At 40.0% G+C, this 21,321-nt stretch overlaps 1 protein-coding gene across 8 annotated transcripts in view; it reads left to right on the top strand.

Moving 5' to 3' along the window:
- trak1a (trafficking protein, kinesin binding 1a) overlaps positions 1-21,063 on the top strand; it is a 202,822-nt gene extending 181,759 nt beyond the window's left edge. For 6 of the 8 annotated variants that reach the window (XM_043719533.1, XM_043719532.1, XM_043719531.1 and 3 more), the window contains 5 exons: positions 2,311-2,550; positions 5,439-5,758; positions 8,574-8,900; positions 12,297-12,399; positions 19,004-21,063. In XM_043719533.1, the coding sequence (XP_043575468.1) occupies positions 2,311-2,550; positions 5,439-5,758; positions 8,574-8,900; positions 12,297-12,399; positions 19,004-19,811 (1,798 nt within the window). In that variant the 3' untranslated portion in view covers positions 19,812-21,063. The remainder of the gene's footprint in view (positions 1-2,310; positions 2,551-5,438; positions 5,759-8,573; positions 8,901-12,296; positions 12,400-19,003) is intronic. The other 2 variants (XM_043719534.1, XM_043719539.1) reach the window with 1 other exon arrangement.
- Positions 21,064-21,321: the final 258 nt, after the last annotated feature.

Genomic DNA, 21,321 nt, shown 5'->3' with positions numbered 1-21,321 from the left:
TTAGGGATTCTAGAACTAGGGGCCATAGTCTAAAAATTGGGGCCAGATTGTTCAGGACAGATGTTAGGAAGCACTTGTATACACACAGGTTGTTAGATGTTTGGAGCACTACCACAAATGGGAGTGGTAACAGGATCTGTTAATTTTAAATCTGAGATAGATTATTTGTTTTGTTAAGCAAATGTATTAAGGGATATGGGCCAAAGGCTGGTGTACAGGTCAGCCATGATGTAATTGAATGGTGTAACAGGTTTGAGCGGCTGAACAGCCTGCTCCTGTACCTGTGTTCCTGTTATCTGTTTAATGAATACGACCAGGCCTAGGCCATTTAAACATATGAAGCAGGGGAGGCCATTCGGTAAAATAATGCCTGATCTGATTATGAGCTCAGTCTCCACATTCTCACCTGACCTGATTAATCTTTGATTCCTTTGTTAGATAAGAATCCATCTCCCCTTAAAAAAAAAAATTCTGTTCCCCAGAGTGTGATGGAGGCAGACTTCTAAAGATGCATGACCCTCTGAGAGAAAACATCCCCTTCTCTGTCATAAACTGAAAACCCATTATTCTTAAATTGTGCCCCCTCATTCTACTCTGTGCATTGTCTTAGAATCCCACCCTACCAAAAGTCCCATCAGGATATTACATGTCTTGATCAGGAGTGGCAATGGACTATTGGTAATGCCACTGGACATTAGAACAATCCCGAGCTTCAAGCTACTGTTGTGGGGACGTGAGTTCAAATCCATTATGGCAGATGGTGAAATTCGAATTTAATTAGCAAACAAAATCTGGAATAAAAATCTAGCCTAACAGTGACCATGTTAGTCACTGTTAATATTCACAAATATCCATCTGATTCACCAATATCGAGTCACACTATGACACATTCGAGGTAGCTGGAGGTTGAATCTGGATGTTCTGAGGCACAAGATCCCTCTCTCTTTTAATATTCTTTTGGCAAAAACAACAAACAAATTGAACTGAAGTAAAAAGAAAATAAGACTAATTTCTTTCTTCTTTGTGAAGACAGTTTTAACATGGAAGGGCAAAATGTAGAGTTGGAGGCCAAAGGGCCTGTTCCTGTGCTGTACTGTTCTTTGTTGATATAATTAGCTCAATCCCAACGTCTATTTTTCTTAGCATCTTAACAGAGTTAGGTTCTAACAAATCACAGTGTAAATTGAACGTATTCATTTTTAAAAAGTATCTTGCTGAACTTTGGGTACGGTGTTAACCTAGTCCTCATCTGACCCCTCAAGTGGATTAAGTTATCCCATGGCACTATTTCAAAGAAGGACAGAGGAACTATTTCCAGGGTCCTGACTATTATTCATCCTTCAGTCGACCTGTTCTGCTTTACAAAAAGTGGTGTTATCTGGTCATTAATGCATTGCTGTTGATGGAAGCTTTTATGTGCAAGACTGCATTTCCAACAGTGATTACACTTCACGACACACTTCATTGGAAGTGTTTTTGGCTGTTCTACAGTCAGGAGTGTAAATGCAAGCCTTTTCTTATTGACCCTTGATTCTTAAGATTTTGGTGACTTCTTCCATATTGTCCACATTTAGCCTCAAAACAAGCTTCATTTGGTGGAATTATGGAAATAGTGGAACGATTTTTAAATTTCATTCACGGGATGAGGACATCACTGGCTAGACCAGCATTTATTGGCCAACTCTACTTGCCCAGAGGGCAGCAGAGAGTCAACCACATGCTGTGGGTCTGGAGTCGCATATAGGCCAGACCAGATAAGGCTGGCAATTTCTTTCCATAAAGGACATAAGTAAACCAGGTGGGTTTTTCTGACAATCGACAATCGATTCATGCTTATCATTAGGTTTCTTAATTCCAGATTTTTATTGAATTAAATTCAACCATTTGTCATGGCAGGATTCGAACCTATGTTCCCAGAACGTTATCAGGGTCTCTGGATTAACAGTACAGCAATAATACCACTAGGCCATCACCTACCCTAGATCCACAAATCAATGCATTCAGTGAAAACATATTCTGCAATAGGAACAATTCATTTCATTCATGGCACATTCTATTTTCACGGGTCGAGAAATGCCAGTGGAAAATTCGGTTTGCTTCATCTACCTTGATGCAAATCTTGCCTTCGTGTCCAGAAGCTGCCACAATGTACAGTCCTGTTTCTTAACCTGCAAATTAATTTGCAGGTTAATTGTCAGCTATGAGGAGTTGTGTAGCAAATGTGCACCATGTTGCAGCCCCAGCACTTTCTGTACGTGTGTGCCAAGCGCAGCAGTGATCAGCCTGTTAACAGCTTTGTTATTCCTGCAGACATCAGCAAAAACGGGTGTTTGAAACTGTACGCACAGTGAATCAAGCTGTGAGACAAAGATCGCAGGCACCGTCACCAATGAACATCCCAGGGTCTAACCAGTCCTCAGCAATGAACTCTGGCTTCTCAAGCTGTATCAGCACTCCTCGGTCTAGTTTCCACGGTGGTGACATCACCAATATAGTCATAGACAACAAGACGAACAGCATCCTTTTAGAAACAGAATCAAATGAAATAGGGTAAGAGATATTGACTGCAAACTGGAGTTTTTCTTTTTTTTTGTTCAGATCATTTCAAAGATAAAGGAATGGAGGTCACATCTTGATTGTGATAGGGTGTGCACTTGTATGAGTGAGGCACCTCTCATAGTTTAACCAAGGTGTTTAATGTTCAGTTAAGCGGGAGTCTTCCCAAAAGCGCGCAAGGTTATGCCACTGGCACGTCACTGCATAAGTGTATGAGTGTTATCATAATAGAGAGGAGGCAGACGAGAGAATCCAGGATGTTGCCAGGACTGGAAAAAGGCAGCTATGAGGAAAAATTGGATAAGTTGCAGGTCATTCTCCTTGGAACAGAGGAGACTGGTGAAAGATTTGATTGAGATCTACATCTTTATGAGAAAAGATGGGATGAAAAGAACCTAACTTTTAGTGGTGTGGTCAGTGACTAGGGACGTTGGTTTAAGCAATTGGGAGAACAATTAGAGCAGAGATGATTCGGGGGGGGTGGGGGGGGAGGAATGGGTGGGAAGAAGTTCAGGGTCTTGGACTCACTGCCTAATAGAGCAGATGTCAGGATAGGTACCGGTAACCTCCAGGGATATGGCCAAAGGCTGGAAATTGGAGCTTGATTTTTGGGCATCACAGGCATAATGGGCCGAGCGGCCTCGTTCTGTGATATAAACCTTCTGTGACTTCTATGAGACAGTGTTGAAATTTCCTGTGCCACTGGAAGGAGACCAAATGCAGTTTTAATTGAATTCACCTGTCCACAGTTTGTTCATAATGATGGTGCCTGCTGTGGTTTTCCAACAACAGTCTGCAATCTCGCACCAGACCTTGTCCCATTGCACTCCTGAGAATCTTGAATTCTTTTCACGTACCTAAATTTTGAATCTGGTGCCTCCCGTCTCAAGTTGTCTTGAAGCAAAATAAGTTAGCATTTTATCCTGTCTCCAGCACTGTGTCCCAGTAATTGTTGCTGCTTTCTAGAAGGGGCTGGGGAACACATGAGTTTGAAATGGTACAGTGGCTCAATGGTTAGCACTGCTGCCTCATCGTGCCTGGGACCTGGATTTGATTCCAACCTTGGGCGACTGTCTGAAGTTTGCATGTTCTCCCTTTGTCTGCGTGGGTTTCCTCTGGGTGCTCCCACAGTTCAAAGATGTGCAGGTTAGGTGGATTGGCCATGAGAAATTGCCTGTAGTGTCCGGGAATGTGCAGGCCAGCTGGATTAACCATGGGAAATGTAGGGCAATAGAGTAAGGGAGTGGGTCTGGATTGGATGCTCTTCGAAGGATTGATGTGGATTTGAAGGGCTGAATGGCTTGCTTCTATAAAGTAAATCTGTTGTTAGCGGATGAAGGGTCAATGATAAGGGCACACAGATTTAAAGCAATTGACACGAGCCACAGTTGACGAGAGGAAATAAAAGCAGAAATTGCTGAAATGCTCAGGAAAGATGGATAGAATATGTGGACAGAGAGAACTGTTAATGTTTCAGGTTGATGACATAACAATCTAGTGTTTTCTGCTTTTGTTTCCAGCATCTGTAGTAAGTTTTTGCTTTTGTGATGTAAGGAAATGCTTTTTTTTTAAATGCAATGAGTGGCTAGGATTTGGAGTGCACTGCCCGAGAGGGTGGTATATTTGGATCCGATATTAATGCCCAACTGGGAATGGGATAAATATTTGAAGGAGAAAATGCTCCAGGGATTGCAGAAAGAGTTGGGGGGTTGGAATAAATGGAATATGCTTTGGAATAGTAGGTACATTCCTGATGGATCAAATAGTCAAAGTCTGTGGCATTCCAGTCCACAATTGGAAGCAGCTCTTTCATTTTGACATGCTGGCGCTGATCAGAGACATATAAAAATACTGAAGGGTATGTAAAATAAATCAAACAGTGAACTGTTTAATGAATTAGCATGAATTAAATTGTGAAGTAAATAGATCTTTGCCCTCTCCTTTCCCTGATTGGTAAAACTCATTTCATCTCCCTTGATCAATATTTAATTGATTCATGTTCTGTTCCGGTGAAATTTTGGGCTTAATCCTTTTTGAAACCAGACTGATCTTTTGGATACCAGCCCATGGCTGATGGTACTTTGTATAAAAGAATGATTGCCCCCAGGCAATGGGAGAGAAAGAAGCGGAACTGGTTCAGCGTTCCCCTAAGTGACGTTTTCATGAGCCTTGCTAAATTTGAGATTAGCCAGAGTTGATCGGAAACTCAAAGAAAATGTTTCAAAGTGATCCAAACTGGCTTTAATTCCACACCCACCCTCGACTCTCATCAGTAAACTGTTCAGAGGAGACACTGTCACCAGCTACAGACACCAGCACTCTGATCAAACATTTAAAAGGGACCTGAGGGGCAACGTTTTGACACAGGATAGTTTAAATGTGGAATGAGCTGCCAGAGGAAGTGGTAGATGGAAGTACTTTTAAGACATTTGAAAGATATTTGTATAGACATGAACAGAAAGGGTTTCGAGGGATATGGGCCCAAGGGACTCATTTTGTTTGGGAAACTTGGTCTGCATTGATGAGTTGTACGGAATGGTCTCTTTCCGTGCTGTATGACTCTACGAAAAGGTAAAAGGTTTATATTAATTGCTCGCTTGCCAGCTTTGATCAAAATGCCTCACTGAGATGTCCCTTATCATACCCAAGGAAAATATCACTCACTGGTGTACAGGCGTGTTGAGATTCGCTAACGTTTTTCAAAGTAATCCCCTTTGTGTGTCTTGGATTCAGCCTCCAGTCCCAGAGGTGTTGAATTGACGTTGTTGTTCCGATTGTTGATCTGTTAATTATTCAGCTAGCATTAGACCAGGGCTTTTTTTTTTTGGCTTGGTGTTTAAATATGGACTATAAGTGGCTTTATTTTTACCCCTCTGTTTCAGAATTGAGGACTGTGATAAGAAGCTAGGGCAGCCAGGGACTCCTGGATCCAGGGATTTACAGGCAGCTCTCCGTCGCCTGTCTCTAAGGAGAGAGAACTATCTCTGTGAAAGGAGGTTTTTCGAAGATGAGCGGGAGAGGAAGTTGCAAGAGCTGGCAGAAAAGGGGGAAATCTCGAGTGGCTCTGCAACACCGACCGAAAGCATCATGTCACTGGGAACCAACCTTTCTGGGATATCTGATTTCACGAGGTTTTCAGGAATGTCTTTCAGCAGCCGTTCATACCTGCCAGAGAAACTGCAGATTGTGAAGCCCTTGGAAGGTGATACAAGGCAACGCTCTCTCTCTGTCCTAGTCTTCGATACTCTTTGGTCTCTAATGCATCATAAAACATCAGGAGCGCTTTGTACCAAATATTCTTTCTATTTCAGAGATAGCCAGCCACGGTGTTGGTTTGAGGTCCCTCTGAAATAATCCTGGCTTTTGACCCTTCAGAGAATTGTTACAGTGCTCGCTATTGTTGGAAAACCAACAAAATTTTTAATATTAAAGAAACTGCCATCAGCTACCTTGATTAAAGTACTTGTTTGTGTCTGTTTTGAATCTTTTACTACTCTTAATTAACAAACTGAGACCATCATGTTCATTAACTGCAAAGGAAATTTAGTGCTGAATGGGTTAAATATAAAGGAATATTTCTTACTCTTCCTGTAATTAAAAAAAATATTCAGTTTCTTAAAAGTTCACTTTAGTTATGTATTTAATGAAAAAGATACATTTATTATTATGAGAGATGCAAGCTTGTTTAATTTGTTTCAACCTATTCACCCATTTTCTAGTTCACGCTCTTGAGATAGAGCAACGCTCATTCATTCATTCATTCTTGTTGCAAATAAAATGTTCATTGGATTTCTGCCTTTCACTTTTTGGTTTCTGTCTCTCATTTCTATTCGTTCTTCCTTTCCATCTCGTGTGTGTGTGTGTTGGCAATCTGTTTGTTTTCAAATTTTTTTTTCTACCGTTTTAGGTTTGTTTGCATTCTTTCAATTTATGCCATTAGGTACTGTAATATATATTTAAGCAAGAGCGAGAGATCCCAAGTGATGGTAAAGTCAAGTTATTAGGAGAATCCACTTTTGAATTATTTATTGATAGTAATACCTTTTTAAATTAAAAATAGTTAAAACTGTTTGGGAAGGTGCTGTATTTTCCAACACATTTAGCTTCTGCTCCAAATACTTGTCATATTTATGGTAATTGTTGGTATTTGGTTTTGAGCCAGAATAACACAGAATCTTCTTATACTGATCAGATAGATATGGACGAAACATCATTTAAAATCAGACTTGCTGTGAGGGCAAGACCAGTTCTTTTGAACTGACTAACTTGAGCAACAGTGATGGACTCACGGCAATGTTTATTCAATGGGAAGTGGCAAGGAAACTGCTCGTAACCCAGAGCCTTGTATTTATGCGCAGCAAAAGGCATTTATTCGGTCAAGTGATTAGAAGTGTGATTGTGAAATGTTTTCATAAAATTATATGATGGTATTTGTGAAATCAATAACTTTGATATCTACCCTGATTGCTGTCTTTGTGCGATGATAAAAGTTGGTGCAGCTTATAAACTGCTCCTAGCCCTTTTACGAGCACATACCTCTTGTAGCCAAACATTTGATTGACAAACAATTGGGTGTTTATGTTAGAGAGCACATCCTAGTTAGTCTTTTGTAGACTGAATTTCCTTTGCAATGCAATATATGAACATGATTTTTGGTGATCCCTTTTGGAGTTATTTTGTAAATGGGCAAACATTGGGGAAATTGGTTGTTTTTCATTCATGTATATTTGAAACTACTAGATCACACTGCTTTTAAAATTCTCTTACTTTAAATTATTATATATCTTGAAACACAAATACAGCATTATTCCCATGTTTAAAAATGGATTAATTGAAAATGCGTAAAGATACTTGCATCATCAAAAGTATTAGCTTGTGATGCAGTCTTTTGCTAAGTTTTCAATTGACTCTAGGCTAGATCCGTTGCTTGATAATATCCCAAGACTTAGCAACTCAGACAGCTGCAGTTTTTGCCACTGTTTTGTGTTGACTTAGTTCATCTCAGCCATATGGGATCCTATAATTGGTCTCTGTGGACTCCTGTCATAATTGCTGTCCAGTACCTTGGCTGGAGTGTGAAGTGTGTTCTCTGGTGACCTACTGGAAGTTTGTCATTGCCCATGAGAGAGAATATCCCAGTGTGAATCAATACCTTAGTGAAAGGTAAAAATAAACGCTTTTTAATTCCTGAATTTGACCTTCATCTGAGTAATCAATTGCATGGGTGACAATGAAACCAGCAAATTTCTTTTTAAGAGGCTAGTATACGCATGTGGAAACAGATTACTTTTCTCTTCACCTGTAAGTGTGAACGATTGTGCAAAGCTGACACCTACAACTGGAAGTGGACGCATATATTTGCAGTGATCCCGACCGGTAATATTATCAGAATATTGACTGCTGAAGGCATTTGTTAACAATTGGAAAATGCTTCTTTAATTTGCCTTGAGCATTACTTATTTTGAAATGTTTATTCTCTCATTTATTTGCTGCTAACCCATCACGATTGACTGTACTAATTTTGCTTCAAAAGTGACTAATGCTAATATGTTATCTAATGGTGAAGTTTTGCCAGAACTATCCTAAAGGAAGGAATTATATGGCACTAATTATAATGACTAAGCTGAAATTGCACCTTGCAATCTCCAATGGATAGCAATAATAGCATGCTCGTCTCTTAAAAGGTTAAAACATCTCATGGGATGATAAAATCTGTTATATTACAGAACATCAGTGGGGAAGGCAGACTTCCAGTATTTCACAGTTTCCTATTAAATTGATTTTTTTTTTAAAAGAGCACTGTTTAATGAAATCAAATGAGTTGATGTGCACATAGCATGTAATATTAGAGAAGTCATTTTTAAAAATTAGATGCTTAATTTGTTAATGCATTAAAAGCACATGCATGACTTGGCAGTGTAACACTTCCACCTACTGCTTAAATCACCGCTATTAATTGTCTTTATTTCAATAGCCACCTTATTTGATTATAGATGCAAATGTGTTTGTCTTAACAGGTTCAGCAACTTTGCACCACTGGCAACAACTGGCCCAGCCAAACCTTGGAGGAATCCTTGACCCACGGCCTGGTGTCGTCACCAAGGGCTTCAGGCCTCTTGAGCTGGACACTGAGCAGGTGTACCACTTAACGGATTATGAAGAAGATGAACCCGGCGACCCTTCTTTCCGGGGCCTAGCTACCTCAACCCCGGTTCAGCACAGGGAGACCTCAGGTGAGAGGTCGAATGAACAAGTGCCTGTATCACACAGCAAGACTTTAGTGATGCAGTGTCAGCCAAACAAAGTGGAGACACAGGAGACAGCGGATGGTGATGAGGCTTCTGGTGAGGGAGCATCTCCTGTCACATAGAATTACTATTTGACAGGATGTTAACTAAATGTTGGAGCATTTGGTTCAGGTCAAACTACTACCTCTACATTGTCACACATTATTAAGTGGTGCACTTTCATTCTCCAATCGGTTTCCGATTTAAACCGTAATGTCGCATAGAAACCAATGTTCGGTTAAAAACCCCCACTCTCTGCCATTCTGAGTTAAAAGCTCTTATTTATGATTTAGTATATCACTTTTTTAAAAACAAGAGCTAGTTTTTGCACTTTACTTTCTGTTTCTGTTCCTTTTGTTAGCTCTTCACTCTATGATGTGTCAGGATATTGTGTTTGTGAATCTTTCTGCTCATGTGGTAGTCCAGTAAGGAACAGTTATTTGAGAGCGGGAATCCTGGAGCCTAAATTGTGTTAAACTACATCTTGGAGGTTGTATAAATTCCTCTTGGGCATCAGATGAATAGGTGTAAACTGTAGGAAACTTTGCCATGTTTTTCAAATCATTTAAATTCAGTGGGGTTGATATTCTCTCTTTTACAATGCACATGGCAAGTCCCTTATTTAATTCTTCTGTTTGGATGTTGTCAGTATGATGGCCAAAGTGTGAAAGTATGTGAGTTAAACTGTTGATAGACACTGAAATGCCAAAGGTAAACTAATTTCTTGTTTCTGTGCGCTTCATGCCAAATCTGCAGTTACTTTACGCAATGCAAATTTAGCAGTATACCCGTTAAGTCGCGTGCAACTTATTTTAAACATTATAATTGGGAACTTTACGACAAAAGTAAAAATTTCCACCGACTTGGTGACTGTTTTCACTGAACTAGTGACCAATCATTACCATAAATGTATACATTGTGCATTTTTAATGTGGAGCATCAAGATTGCAGCCCCAGAGGAGGCAATGAAATGGGGAAATGCTAATGAAATTTCCAGCTTCAATGGGGCTTCCCAATGGCTTTTTGTCCCTTTTTGTCCTTTCTTCCTTTAAACATTTCCTGCTGCTTGGATCAGAAATATTGGTCACCCTCTAATATTGACTAAGTCAATGGCTCTTTATTTGTGAATGAACTTGTGAGAGTTGACTTGTGTGTAGTATTTACAAATAAGCTAATCATGCCTTTGGCTGATATTACTGCCTGCCGTCTCCCAGTGGGGATCAAGACCACAAACCCTGAATTTTTTTTTAAACTCCCCCTACATTGCTTGGGCCCACAGAAGCTAAATGTATTATTTAATCTAATACTGCTACTTAAGGGTAGATGGGATATTCCTGGTCTGAGTGGGCTCAACCGTACACCGGTTAAAGTTGTTGTGCTGTTCTCAATAAGGGTATACTTATTGGCCAGCAGCTGTGTAATCATGTCCCAACATTCGTCATCGCTTCCAGGAAGGAGGAGAGCCAGGTTAAGGGGTGAAGGAAAACTGATGTCTTGACGCTTTCTTCCATTTGATGGCTCATTTGCATTGCTAATTATTTTCAGAAAAGCAGTTTATGGAGGGGAAGGTGATTCAAAGAAATGTATTGTAACTGATGTAGAGTACAAATGCAACAAGTTAACCAGTTTGTAATCTAGAAACTGGTGAGATTCTACCCTTCCAGGTAATAAGGTACTTAGTATAAGCCCAACTTTGCTAGTTTAAGAATGGAGTTTTGTTCCATCTTCTAACTTTCTCAAGTTTCTCTGGAGTTTTAAAAAAAATTACTTGCTGATTTGCATGGATTAATTGAATAGATATTTTCTTTAATTAATGATTCATTATTATTTAAATTCAGTACCCACCTGAAATGTTATTTAAGGTATGTTCATTTAATTATGTTCTATTACATGTTAAAAATTTTTCTAAAGCCAAGACTGAGGCTGATGAATGAAATGATTAGAATATTCCCTGTAAAATGCACCCTTAAAAACTCTTGGACGCAAGATTGCAGTCATGGAGATAGGGACATACACATTTGGACAAATCAATAAAGTAGATCTACTGCATCTATAAGTGCACTAGAAAGCTAAATGACAGAGTGTTTTTTCTAAAACAAGAAGTAATTTTCCTCGGCTTTTCTCATGTATGTTAGTCTTATTCTTCCTGTTTCTGAAAATTATGAAGGCTTTTAAGAAAGTGAACTTTTCTTTGCCATTTAAGCTGCAAGTAGATTAGATCATGTTGATTTGTAGAAAACCAAGCTATTGCTGTAACGTTAACTTCTATTTAAACAGAAAATGTAGTTTTGATCTCAATATTTCATATATTTATGGCACAACACAATCCTCACTGTGGATCCAAATGGATCCAAGCCAGTCAGACAATCCAAGACATGTTTCTTTGTGAGAGTTTATTAACTAGTCCGTCTAGCAGGTCACTCCACACGTCACTTGTTCCCCCTCCACCCCAATCTCATTTATTCCCCTTTTATATCCACCCAGTCAATGATATTTTCTAACTGACTTCTTCAGAGAAGTTATGACAAACCACTGGAGAGGGTGGGACTTGAACCTTGACCCAGAGGTAGGGACACTACCACTGTGCTACAAGAGAGCCTTCAACCCACTTTATATTTTTTGTCCCAGATTTTATTACACACTTCAGGTGGGGCTTGAACCCAGGCAACCTAGCCCAGGGGTATGGACACTACTACTGTGCCACAAGAGCCCTTGTTTCCTCTGTCCAAACTATTTTTCTAATTAACCTGTTCAGAGATGTTATTACACACCTCTAGAGCAGGTGGGGCTTGAAGGTAGGCCTCCTGGTTCAGGGATAGGAACACTGCTAATTGCTCCTGAGAGGACCCCCCCCCCTCCTCATATGCACTCAGCCAATTAATCAGTTTATTAACCCCAATCTCCTGTCTAACTACTTTCTGTATTAACATTGTACGGAAGGATTTATATTCTTTATAATTACCAACTCTTATGTGCTAGTTCCTCAAAGTCGCTCTGGAATCAACTTACCTGAGGTTCCTCTTCATCGGTTCCTGAGTGAGGTGATGCATTCATGGCTGAGTGTTTCATATGTGTAATTCTTTCAGCTTCAGCATGTTCCAAGCAGAGTCATTGATCCTGCCGAGCATTATCAGTGTGTTGATTTGGGATGTTGAAATAATGCTATAATGAGGTTTAAAAATGAATGCCTTCTACCCTTCCCAGTCCAGGCAGACCTGAACTCCTGTGGAAAAAATAAATTTTAAAACAATAAAACAATACAAAATCTGAGAATTGTATCTAATTTTGGAGAAAGATGGATGGCTGGTCTGGAAAGGGTTACATAGTCTGGGGTTGACTTTGTCAAAAATTTGATTATTAGCTTTAAATGATTGCTGCAATAGCTGCTGATGTCTGTGTTTTCTGCTGTTTTCCTTTCCTTCCCAACCCCAACCTCTCGATCTCTTACTTCAGTCCACTATCCTGGTAAATGTATGTCACACACCAGCTCCACCTTTACCTTCACAACTTGCCGCATTCTTCACCCCTCTGATGAACTCGCACAAGTCACTTCAAGGTAAGTGCAGGGCCGCCTTCACGTTTGTGTGCCGACAAACCAATTTTAACTTGTTTTGTTTTTTTAAAAAACTTTAAGGAAACTTAAATGCATGAGGACTGTTCTGAGTAAGGTTTATACCGGGCTCTGATGCTCTCTCCACAGATGCAGCCAGACCTGCTCAGTTTCTCCAGCATTTTTTTTGGGCATAAGGAATTAAACTATTTATTGCTGCTTTTGTAGGGAACTTCCAGACATGTATAATCTATATTGTAAAGTCTTGCCTCCTGCGCAGGTATGTTAAATTTAGAACTGGACAGAAAACTGACTGTAAAAGGGTGGACTGGGGTTGGGAAAGATCCTTTGAATTATGATTAATTTACTGCAGATGTCTCACTTTAAACTTCCTTAATTGCAGATGATTTTGAAATCATTGACTAATCTTCCTTGTTAAAATAAATAGATTTTTCAATTCATATAGACTTGTCAGTCCTAAACAAGTTTGTTAATGGCTCTATCCATCAGATATTGTTACAATGTAAAGCCTATTCATATGAACATACATACAAATTATGAGCAAACATTTACCCCTTCAAGCCTGTTTTGCCATTAAACAAGTTCATGGCTTATCTGTCTGTGTTCCAAATTTCTCTCACCATCGATCCCTAATAATCTTTCATTCTCTTGCCTGACCAGGATCACTCTGCCTCTGCCTTAAAAAATCCAACTTCATTGGTTCCATTGGGACGGCACAGTGTCTCAGTGCTTAGCACTGCTGCCTCACTGCACCAGGGTCCCAGGTTCAATTCCAACCTTGGGTGATTGTCTGTGTGGAGTTTGCACGTTCTCCCTGTATCTGCATGGGTTTCCTCTGGGTGTTCCAGTTTCCTCCCACGGTCCAAAGATGTGCAGGTCAGGTGAATTGGCCATGCTATATTGCCCGTAGTGGTAGCTGCTTTAGTTAGAGAGAAATGCATCTGGGTGGGTTATTCTTCAGAGGGTCGGTGTGGACTTGTGGGGCCGAAGGCCTGTTTCCACGCTGTAGGGAATCTAATCTAATTGCCTTTTGAGACAGAGTTCCAAAGTTGCGCAGCCCTCAGAGAAAAAGAAAATCACCCTCATCCTAAAAGGGGGTTCCTAATTTTAAAACCACGCCTCCTAATGCTGAACTCCTCCACACGAGGAAACACCCTTTCCATGTACACCTTATCAAGACCATTTAGGATCGTATAAAATTCAATTGAATAAACGCTTGCTCTTCTAAACTTTAATGAAAACAAGTCCAGCCTGTCCAACCTTGTCCATAAGCCAGCTCACTCGTTCCAGGTATCAGTGCCATAAACTTCCTCTGGACCAGCTCCAATGCATTTACAACTTTCCCAAAATAACTGACAAACAACATCCTGACTTTTGTTACATTTCTCTCATACTAAAGAGCAGCACTTCAGTAGCTGCCTTACCATTTGTTGCATAATGTTTTGTGACTGACGTGCATGAACACCTAAATCTCTCTGCACTTCAGAGTTCCACAGTGGTTCAATGTTAAAACAGTATTCTGCTTTATTATTAGTCCTGCAAAGTGAACGACTCCCATTTATGTTCACATCTGCCAGACTTTTGATGATTCACTTAAGCCAGCTGCAACAAAATAAAACTCAGAACTCTGGATGCTGAAGATCTGAAACACACAAAGACCGAAATTGCTGAAGAAACTCCACATGCTGGCAGCATTTGTTGGGAGAGAAAATAGAGTTAACATTTGGTGTGTTTTCTTGCTACCAATGCTGCCAGACCTGCTGAGTTATTTCAGTCTGCGTCTTCATTAGGTCATCCTTGCAACATACCTTCCTACTCAATTGTGCACAGATCTGCGTCCCATTATCTCAGGAAGGATGTACTGGCCCTGGAGTGTGTTCAGAGGAGGTTCATGAGAATGGTCCCAGGAATGAAAAGCTTAACATATGAGAAATGTTTGAGGGTTCTGGGTCTATACTCGCTGGAGTTTACAAGGATGAGGTGAGGTGGGAGGATCTCATTAAAACATAGAATACTGAATGGTCTGAACAGAGAAGATGTTGGGAAGATGTTTCCATTGTTTGAAGGGTCTAGGACCCAAGGACATAGCCTTAGATTAAAAGGAAGACCTACTAGAACGGAGATAAGGAGAAACTTCTTTAGCCAGAGACTGGTGAATCTATGGAATTTATTTCCACAGAAGGGTGTAGGGGCCAGGACATTGAGTATATTTAAGGCTGAGATAAATATGTTCTTGAGGATCAAGGGTTACAGGAAGAAAGTGGGAGAATGGGGTTGAGAAACTTATCAGCAATGATTGAATGGTGGAGCAGACTCGATTGGCTGAATGGTCTAGTTTCTGCTCTTATGTCTTATGGTTTTACACTTGTCATGCTTACAAACTAACTTGCTGTGCATTTATTTACAGGATCACTGTTATAAAGAAATGTAATTTGAAGGGACTTATAGATAAAAATGCTGGAATAAATTAGTAGATTTGCATTATTTAAACCAGGCACAGACTAATTAAACCCATCATGTTCTTGACTTTAATATTAATTTGGGGAACCAAGTTTTAATCTCGGACTTTACTCTTTTCCTAGAAATGAGGCTGTTGAACTTGGAATCTTCCTCTAAGTTTTGTCAGTGATGTATATCTGTTTTTTCAAATGTGTGTATTTTAACATCAGCAAACCCTTGGAGGCATGCCCTGGAGTTGAACAGATATGGCACTAATAGACCGAATTTGTGTGATTTATGAGTTTGAAGATATGGACCAACCTAATTTTGGTCAAGTAACTGAAAGAGAACAGGTCACCTTCCGTTATATGATTCTACAACTGAATGAGTTGGAAAGCTACAAGTGCAGGACAATGCAAATGCTAACAATATTGGCATAAAATGATACTGAACAACTCTCTAACAGCTAATGATCTTCCACAGGTCTGATGAGGATGATGAAATTGCAGTATGTCACCGTATTTGAAGGGAAATATAGGGCAAAGGTTGACCCACGAGGGTGAGATGCACTGCCAGTGATATCCAAGCTGGCCCAATAGAGGTGGAAGTGAGGCATGTGGAAAACTTAATAATTCTAACCAAGTAGCTGTTGCTGCACTATCCCTAACCTTGTTTTGTCTAGTGCTAGGATATCAAGCTAACAGTTGCTTGCCATTCAACATAGCTCCATTATGTAGTTGGTACATAGGGGCAATATTTGAAAAGTGCAAGTTGTAAGAAAGCATAGGGAAAGATTTGGTGATAAGTGAGTAAATTGGCAGTGTTTAAAGTGCCCTGTTTTAGCAGTCTCAAGTGACTAGTTATCAAGGAGTGTTCCCCTGTTGATGAATGTGGTCTGTTTTGATTTCCAATTATTGGTGGCATGGTATTGTTTATTTGCTATTTCGCATTAATTAAGGTGGAACCGTAAGAAAGCATGCCACAAGAATTGGAAGTTTTGATTTCTTGCACAGATCCGGCACCTATATACTCTTGTGGATTCTGTCTGAACTGTTTAGTCTGTTGAGGCAAAACTCTGTAAATATTCCCTATCTCTACAATGGGGTGCTGATGTTGCAGAATCCCAGAATATTTGCCAGTCCCAGCTCCTCTTCAAATTTTGCTAGTCTTTTGTGCTTCAGCGAATAGTCCGATCTGAGCTCAGGCAACACAGCACCAATGCCACACTTGATCATCTCAAGTTGTACTGATCTTAATCTCACTCCAGCTCCTTTGATTTGTTAAATAATACAACATTGACTTCATTGTTTTTAGAAGCAATGAGTGATGGGGATGTTTTGACACCTAGAAACGCATTATCTTTTTAACGGGAAAATAGGCTGATCGGTTTGTACACGGGCTATGTTATATAGGATGTGGCAGCATATGCATCTACAGAAATATTTGCGTATACACATTTCTGCCAGTTTGTTTAATTTGCGCAAATGTACCTTATCTCATGTTGATTAAACCAGGTCCAGTTATTGTTCCAAAGATTGCACAAGTGTCTTAATAATCACACATATTTAAAAGCCCTGTGGCTAAGTGTGTTGTGGTTATTTGGAGGGAAAGTGTGCTGGAAATCAAGTTCCACTACCCTGTGAGCCAAAAGTATAAATGCCTTGCGCCAACACCAAAATCATCAGCTTGTTTCTTATTATTGTTACCGAGAATGAGAGACTTTCACCAGGTTTTGTAAATAAATTCAAAATAAATTTGATTAAAGAATAATGTTGTTCTTAATAAATAGCTAGCAAAATGGGTAATTAACTAAGCTACTATGTTCCTCTTACTCCAAGCACTCACCAGTCATAGACAGAATAGAATGCAGTGCCTGAGAGCATGGTGAGGCACATTCAATGTTGGCTTTCAGAAGTGAAGTTGGGTGATAGTTTGAAGAGAATGTGCAGAACCATTGGGGGGAACGGGATTATTTTGCATTGGGTCAGCATGGACATGATGGGCCAAATGGCAAACTCCTGTGCTATAATCATTCAATGACACATCAGATGGTCTGTAGCTAGCATTGGGAGAAGATGTCTTATGACAGTTAGGCAGTTTCCCAGAGTCTGGGTGGAGACCTCTTCCCAGAAAATGCAGTGTGTTTTTGATCAGGAATATACTTTGGGGGGGAGGGGGTTCACTGAACATTTAGAAAGTTGATTAATGTGGGGTTCTAGATGGCTGTAGAAGGGAAATGCAGACACACCTGGTTGTTACCAGGGTTACATCAAGGTGAAATTGTATAACCCAATCATGTAACTACTTGTAATTTGGAAGATTTAAGGGTTGATCTGATTTTTTTTTTTAGCATTTTGAAAGGGATAATTGAGGCAAAGAGAGGGAAACATTTTCTGTCAGTAGATGAGTCCAAGATGAAGCAACATAATCTTTGATCTTTGTTAGGCAAATGTGTTAAAGATGTGGAGCTGTAATAGTTAAGGAGATACCACCCATAATCTCTCCGAATGGTGAAACCCGCTGAAGACAATGGAGTGAATGTTCCCTTTTCCCATGTAGTGACCTTTCTTCTTTTAAACGGAACTCCGAGTGAACTTTGATAAGTACAAGAAATTTGGGAAATCTCAGTTCAATTCTGAATAGGCAAGAGTTCCTAGATCAAATCTCCTACTCATTTTAACATTGTCTTGATGACAATGCCAATTTTTTGAGTGGGTATGCATTGACGTGTTTGTGTGTGATTATGTGTCATAGGGAAAGCCATTGACTTTGGAAATGTGGGCACATTGTTTGAGAGAGAAGGCAGCCCATCTCTCTGTCCAAAAGCCAGTAATACAACAATGCCAAAAATAGGAGCAGGGGTAGATCATTCCATTTGGCCCATCTAGACTATTCCTTGTTCAATATAGTCAAAAATTGCACAACACCAGGTTTAGTCCAACAGATTTATTTGCAAGTACTAACTTTCGGAGCACTGCTCTTTCATCAGATGGAGGGGCTGCGCTCTGAAAGCTAGTACTTCTAAAGCAACCTGTTGGACTAAACCTGGTGTTGTGATTTTTAACTTTATCCACCCCAGTCCAACACCGGCTCCTTGATATCTTGTGCAGCTACATCTCAGCTTTCTGGCTCACCCTCCATATTGTGTGTGAGATTGTCCCTTAATGAGGGTGAAAACTCCTTGTGTGATTTTTACAAATCATTTGTGCAGGGAGGGTACTTGATTTTCTCCAGGTTGTCGCCATTCTGAATTAGCAATTAATTGTCAGAACATAATGAGGGAAATAAGTTTTCTTTTGAGTGTCCCCAGGGAGCTAGTGTGCTCATTTCCTTTGACCTTTTCATAGCCTCCTATCATGAAGGCTCATATCACTTTACTAACAAACTAAGGAATTAGGAATTCTTAACAACAATTAATCATTGATCACCAATATGAGGAATACTTGAGAATTGTCTCTCTTTTTGTTACTCTTTTTCTATCTCTTTTCTATTGTAACTCTGCTTGTCTCTGCTCGAGATTTTAACTCACCGTGTCAGCTGTTTTTTTTAATGCAAATTGATGTCATGCTTTTCTGTGTTAAATACAATCATAAATATAGATGCTTTGGGCTTTTCAGCCTTCATTGAAGCATGAGTATTTTACATGTACTGTTCAGTCACAATATTTCTGTGATTTCAGTATATTCTGTGTCTGTTTCTCTGGGGTTATGTCTATTCGCATTAGTGAGCTTTTTAAACTATTCTGTTTTTTGTTTTAAAAGTTAATTGAGACTGTTGGCTTTGCTGGGGCCAGCATTTATTGCCTATACTAAGTTCTCCTGAGACGCTGGTGGTGAGCTACCTTCTCAAACCACCACAGTCCTTATTGTGTTGAAACACTCAATGCTGCGAGGGAGGGAGATCTCGGGGTTTGATCCATGACAGTGAAAGAATGGAGATATAGTTCCAAGTCGGGATGATGTGTGACTTGGAGGGAAACTTGCAAGCAGTAATGTTCCTCCTCCTCCTCCTCACTGTAATTTAAAAAAGTAGAATGCCTCTTGTTACTTAGGGAGCCATTATTTCAAAAATGAGTATCATGTATGTATAACAATGGGTGCAATGGACTTGCTAAGTTTTTTTTTTTCCTGTTTTCTCTCCCCACCCTTAGTGTTCACTCTGCGCCTACTCCAGTTTGTGGGATCTTGAATAATATAAAATCAACTCCAGTTGGTACTCCGTGTACACCTCGGCGCTTGAGCCTGGCTGAATCCTTCACTAACCTGCGTGAAAGTACTACCACAATGAGCATCTCTCTGGGCCTGGTTAAGTTACTGAAGGAGCGAGGGATTTCAGCAGCTGTGTACAATCCGTACAGCTGTGACAGGATGGGCCTCAACAACACTGCAAACTTCCATATTCCCAAACCAACCTTTGTACCGTCTACCCCACCCAACTCACCATTGTATTCCCTGTGTCCATCTCCATCTCCATTTGAATGTAAGGGCACTTGCAGTCACTATGACAATTTCCTGGCCTCCAAGCCAGCCAGTTCCATGTTAAAGGAAATGAGAGGGGACAAACCAGTGAGGCACAGTGAAAGCCAGACAGATGTGAGTATCTCCAAAATCAACCTGGTTGACAAAGTGAAGAGGCTTGGCATTGCCAAAGTAGTCCAGCCAAGTGTTACACCCGTGCAGGAGTCTTCAGTGATGGACAACAAAGGACCCTTTCTTAACAGGGCCCCAGGGTCAGTGAACGCCTTTGTCCGGGGCAGTCTGATGGGTGAGAGCCTCGCGTTAGGCTGCACCCAAGTGGTCACTGGTGCTATTGGGGGGATTCAGCTGAACACCGGCATCCGACGGAATCGCAGTTTCCCCACTATGGTGGGTGCCAGCATGCAAATGAAAGGACCTGCTCCATTGAGTTCAGGAATCCTTATGGGAGCCAAAATACCCAAACAGACTAATCTACAATAAGGGTTAAGCACAGTGTTGGTTGACTACCGATGAACTGACTTCGTGTTTGATACATTGACTTAGTGCCTGATAGGAATAAAACAAACTTTGTAAAATTATGTATATAGATTTACAGTCTGAAATTCATTGTACGCAACTAATTTAATTTAAGGACTTAGCTATACATATGTGTATATATATATAAATATATATTAAGGAAGTACTCTTCTGTGACTTAAAACATGCACTCACATTGAAGTGGATGTTCTAAGATTAACTTTTTAATGAATGCAGGTAGATTGAATTTTGCACTGTTTAATGATGATTTGACCACACAGTACAATCAGACACTTGGAGCTGCTTTGTACTTACTATGCAGTCCATTTCAGTGTCATCACTGTGTACCTGTTATGGACATGCAGAGGACATTGTTTTAACTAATGCACTGTATTTTAAAGAAAAATAACTTGTTTCATTGTATGAAGCATCATTTTTAAAGTGTGTGTTTTTGCTATTAACTTAAAATGTTGTTTTGACAGCCACATTTATTCATGTACTGAACCCCTTGTTGAAGGATAACTATAGTCTCTAGGTGTGTGCAATGGAGTAAGATTAGCTCTAGTAATTATTACAGAATCCAGTGTTTGTGACTTTTATAAATCACTTGAATTAATGCACGATGTGAGGAGAAAGGGAACTTAAATACAAAATTCCCAACTGCACTGTTAGTTGTAAATACATGTTGGTGTCAAACCATTCACAACCAACACCTGTCAGGCCCCTTTGAATCTTGAGTTTATTTTCTCTAAGGTAACCCACCGTGGTCTCAGGCATTTATTCTATATATTTTGGAAACAAATAAGACAACTACTGCATGTGTTTTAACTGCCTCCTTATGATTTCTTACTGTGCAAATTTTTTAAAAAATGAATATTGAGATTTTGTTTCTGGTTTTACACCATATTGTGAACGATTGAATTTCTGTTCATTTGAAGAGGGGGGGGGTCAGGAGTGATTTTGAATGTATTGGATGATATAGCCAGCCTGATGCAGTTCCCTATATTGTAGGTCACTACTGGTCCATTAGTCAGTCTGTTGAAGGAAGATGCCAATTGTAAGCGTACAATCAAGGGGAGTTTCTCCACCAATCAGGCCGTGCACGTACAGGGACACAATAACACTTTATGATTGGGATCTAATGTATGAGACCGTTTCAACAGTAACAATTCATCTCCAGAGGAGTTGGAATAAATCAGTGTAAACTACTTAAAAACTGTGTCTTTTTAAAAAAAAAATTGTCCTTGACTGTCATGTATGTTTTAAAAAAGAAATCCTTCATTTAGTCTACACCCTATTGTCAGGGGGTCATGATAAAATCTAAAAAAGGAGGGCCCTTGAGATGCATGGTGGTGTCCCTACCTCTGAGCCAAGAGGCCTGGGTTCAGGTCATGCCTTTTCAGAGGGTGTAATACCATCTCTGAATGGGTTGATTAGAAATATCCAAAATCTGATAAGGAACATGTTAGAGCTG

The sequence above is a fragment of the Chiloscyllium plagiosum genome, chromosome 29 (genome assembly GCF_004010195.1).
Source record: "Chiloscyllium plagiosum isolate BGI_BamShark_2017 chromosome 29, ASM401019v2, whole genome shotgun sequence".
Taxonomy (NCBI): domain Eukaryota; kingdom Metazoa; phylum Chordata; class Chondrichthyes; order Orectolobiformes; family Hemiscylliidae; genus Chiloscyllium; species Chiloscyllium plagiosum.
This window is presented reverse-complemented; position numbering and strand designations above follow the sequence as displayed.